At 36.1% G+C, this 4683-nt stretch overlaps 1 protein-coding gene across 1 annotated transcript; it reads left to right on the forward strand.

Moving 5' to 3' along the window:
- The first annotated feature begins 1302 nt into the window (after window positions 1–1302).
- Window positions 1303–2840, forward strand: LOC125237730. The gene is made up of 2 exons (XM_048144899.1): window positions 1303–1374; window positions 2300–2840. The coding sequence occupies exon 2, from the start codon at window positions 2308–2310 to the stop codon at window positions 2746–2748; it is 441 nt and encodes a 146-aa protein (XP_048000856.1). The 5' UTR covers window positions 1303–1374; window positions 2300–2307; the 3' UTR covers window positions 2749–2840.
- Window positions 2841–4683: the final 1843 nt, after the last annotated feature.

Below are 4683 nucleotides of genomic sequence, written 5' to 3' on the forward strand. Positions count from 1 at the left end.
AAAATAAAAAGTGGTTTTTTTTTATTTATTAGGGTACCCCCCTACAGCTAAAGTGGGGAGTGTTTTTTTTTTTTTTTCATTTCAACCATAACGTGTGATAAATTTGTGAGATAGGTATTTAAAAATGAAAAGTAGTTTACGAAAATCATTTTTTTGATTTTGTTAATATTTTCGGAAATAATCGCTATAAAAGTTAAAAAAATGCGTCCTTCTAAAAGTTAAAAAAGTAGAACTTTATCAAGACTTTCTGGGAAAATTATTTTAACTTGATAGGTTAAACAGTTTTTAAAAAAAAATACGAGAAACTACGGATCCCTACACTGAGCGTGGTCAGACACGCTCTTGGCCGGTTTTTGTTCGTTTTTATCGCTGATAGCTCACACACACAGCACACGTGTCTAAAAAAAATTACACATTTTGTAATAAATAAAAGTAGCTGTGATTAAAATATATATTAGTACAGTGATTGTAAATATACATAATAGGACAAAATCCATACTAATATTATAAATGGGAAAGTGTGTGTGTCTGTTTGTTTGTCCGTCTTTCACGGCAAAACGGAGCGAATGTATTGACGAGATTTTTTAAGTAGGGACAGTTGAAGGGATGGTGCTCACCCCCCACTTCCCAAGAATGGGGGGGGGGGGGTGGAAGTTTGTATGGAGCATTCCGAAATTTTCGAATTTAACGCGAGCGAAGCCGCGGGCAAAAGCTAGTACTGAAATAATTCTAACACTGACGCGTCACATACGGAAAATTAATGTCATAAAGTTCTTAACCATATTTATATATTTACCCTATTTATGCGTTTAGGGAATATTGTCATTTAGAGACACAACAGTGTGTCTGCCAAGTTCGTAATGTGACATTAGAGGTTACTTAAGATAAGTAATCATTTTTGGATATACGTACCTACTTTGGAAACCATTAAAAAATATATATTCTTAATATGTATAAACAGGACTTAATCACGTATAAATAAGTTTATAACTAAACTGCGACGTTTCAAGAACGGCGTTGTTCCCGTTAACTCTGAACAGACTCAATATTAAGTATGTATACAAATTGTCACAGTTTATATCAATCTTAATAAAATAAGTAATCATTATTTTAAGAAGAAAAGTTTCCAAAATTGCAAATGTTCCAATACAAAATTCTCACAGACATTTTTCGGGATTTTTGTATGATTTTAAAAACTTGGCTTTAATTTTCCAAAATCGCACTAATTAATCATATTTACCCTGTATACCAACCGACAATAAACTTAGTAAATGATGGACTAAACTATTATTAATTTATTATAAAATTCCGTGCGGTCACAGCGACTGGTGTCTCACAGGGAATAGGAAAATATTGAATATCCTCAATAAAATTGTAAGTTAGCTTACATTTTACAAATTATTTTTCATTATTATCCATATTATTATTTTTACTCGCACGTCAATTCTAAGTAAAAGTCATCTCATTGCAATTTTTGTTTCTTATTCTAACCACCTAGATTTCCGTATTAGATTTACACACTGTATATCCGATTATCCATACAGACAAAAGTAAATCTAGGTATGAAACCTTTTTCAAAATTTCTTGGGTTTATATGATAAGTACAAGAAATTCAAAATAAATGTATCTTTCTCACTATCGGAAGATCAGCGCTGGGAGTCACCAGCAACTCGCTGAGATGAGGTCATTTCGTGACACTCTTCTTGCCTGTCACGAATAAATAATATATACATTTCATCATCATCATCATATCAGCCCTTTATCGCCCAATGCTGCGCATAGGCTTCTCTTCTGATATGATAGGGCTGATATGATATATTTATTCGTGACAGGCAAGAAGAAGTGTCACGAAATGACCTCACCTCAGCGAGTTGCTGATGACTACCTTGTCCCGGTCCTGAGCTGGTCTCATCCACTTGTGATTTTAATAGGTAAATATATTCCATTCTATTCTATGAAGTAGGTATGCAGTACCTGTCTTAATTAAAATGACACCTTCTATACTTTTTAATTTTAATTTAAAGAAAGTTTAAAACAAGATAAAACAGCATATTTGCAATCCCTGCTGACAGGCCGTGATCTGATAGTCAGGAGACTAAGATTCAGATTCAGATTCAGGGGGGTTACCATGAAGTGCTAAAGCCATTCACTTTAGGTTGAGAGAAAAGGACGAAGCTACAGCAGTTTCATAGCTCCGTCCCTCTCTCTCAACATAAACTGAACGGCTTTAGCACTTCACGGTAACCCCCCAGATGCAGACCTCTAACCCAAGTGCTAAACGATGAAACTCTGTTTCCAGATACCAGAATGTTCCAGAAAGTCTTGATCCTCTCCATCAGAACTATGATGGTTCTCATCAGCCTCACCCAGTCTTCGGGCGAGGCCTTAATCACACCCGATTACACCCAAACGACATCACACGAAGCCTTAGTTACACCTAATCACACCCAAAGGACGACACACGAAGCCTTGGTTACACCGACTCGCACCCAAATTAAGGCAGGAGAAGACTCAGTCACATCTAGTCACACCCAAATGAAGACAGGCAAAGTCATCTCACCTAGCCACACCCAATCGATGACCGTCGAGACTTTACTCTTCATCTCAAATCTAGTGCTCTCTCCCTACCTGTCCACGGATCCCAATGAAGCTGGCAACATTTATGGACCTTATGACGTCTGCCCAGCAGAGAAACCTGTCAAACGTGCGATTAAGAACACAAATAAATATATTTGCACGAGAAAGTAGCGTAGCTGTAAATAAAGGGTGTTATTTTCTAATATACAGGTTGAAATAAAAAGGACGTTCAAACTTTGCTTAGTGACTTTTGAGGTCATAATGATCAACTTTTATTATGGGACCAGGTGCTGTAGCCGAACGGCTTTTCTGCGACGCGAAACGTTGAAAGAAAACGTTGAAAGAAAACAAACCCCTTTTTGCCAAGAGTGGCACTGTAACTTGAGTAGTTCATGTGCTCTGCCTACCCCTTTATGGGATACAGGCGTGATTGTATGTTTGTATGTAATAAATAAAAAAACTAGTCTTTAGTTTTTAGTTTTTATTTATTATTATTATAAATGGGCTTACTCTTGGCCACAGACTAGCCAAATGCATAGACGTGGCCTATGATGGAGTGAGCTCGCCCAGAAGATGCCTGGGTGCGTAGCCGAATGGCACAAACGCTCAAGAAACGCTCATGAAACGAAACGCTAGTAGATATCTATCTCTATCGCTCTTGCATATTGGCGCGACAGAGCCAGACTAACTGGCGCTTCGTTTCGTTTTCGTTGTACTATTATATATTCTGTGGTTTGGCGTCGGAGAAATGCCATTCGGCTACGGAGCCTGTTCAGTCTATAAAAGTATATGGAGTATATCAATCAAACGACAAGATCGAGCAATGACTGATTCTTTATTTTCAAAGACGGGTAAATCACACCAATACAGCTTCGATATACCCACATAATATGACACAGTCTTGATTTGAAGGTTAAAAAAAAAATATATTGCCATAATTCACATGCAATGTACGAACTAGGTATAAACACAGTAGGTAAATTATATTTTACATTTTAAATAAGTGACAATTAAAATAAACTTCAACTTTACTTGTTACCAGGTTATATGAGTTCAATATTTTGACGACCGCAGTGGTGGCGCAGTCGGTAGTGACCCTGCCTGCTGCGCCGCGGTCCCGGGTTCGAATCCCGGTAAGGGCATTTATTTGTGTGATGAGCACAGATATTTGTTCCTGAGTCATGGATGTTTTCTATGTATATAAGTATTTATATATTATATACATCGTTGTCTGAGTACCCACAACACAAGCCTTCTAGAGCTTGCCGTGGGACTCAGTCAATCTGTGTAAGAATGTCCTATAATATTTATTTATATTTATTTAATATAAAATTATCAATTTATGTAGTTGTTACGGAAAACTTCGTTAAAAAACTACAGTATCGTCGTATGTAAGTGTACGTAAATGGTACTTGTACTGTAAATGTGTCATGCGGATAAATATCTGCATTAATCAACAATTTCCCTATAATAAATACTGCATAATATGTATATTAGAGTACACTGTTGCCATAGACAGGAGACGTAACGCAGGAAACGTTAAACTGTAAGTACATATACATTATTAAAATGTATATAATATAAATAATATACATAAATATATTTAAATTTAGGATTAGTTTCTATAATTATGTAAATATGTTCATTGTAAATAAAGAGATTATTTGAAGTTGACATAATACACATAAAAAAAAATTAAAATAATATACTAATTTTAAAATATCGCCCGTGTGGTGACGGGTTAAGAATTTCACCACCCCCTATCTTCCCGTGGGTGTCGTAGAAGTCGACTGTGGGATATGGGTTTAATTGTGGCGTAGGCGAGAGGCTGGCAACCTGTCACTGCAAAGTCACAATTTTCGTTTTCTTTCAACCTTTTGATTGCCAAGAGTGGCACTGAGACTATAGTAGTTTCATGTGCTCTGCCTACCCCTTTATGGGATACAGGCGTGAATGTATGTATGTATGTAATTTTAAAATATTTATATTTTTTACCCTGCAAAGAAGGGATACATGATGTACTTTTATTATCGTCAATTGTAATGTGTGTTGATTTTTTTTTACAATTATTTATTAATGTAAATGCGGTTCTGGGTTTGAAACCCG

This window comes from Leguminivora glycinivorella, chromosome 22, assembly GCF_023078275.1.
Source record: "Leguminivora glycinivorella isolate SPB_JAAS2020 chromosome 22, LegGlyc_1.1, whole genome shotgun sequence".
In the NCBI taxonomy this organism is placed as follows: domain Eukaryota; kingdom Metazoa; phylum Arthropoda; class Insecta; order Lepidoptera; family Tortricidae; genus Leguminivora; species Leguminivora glycinivorella.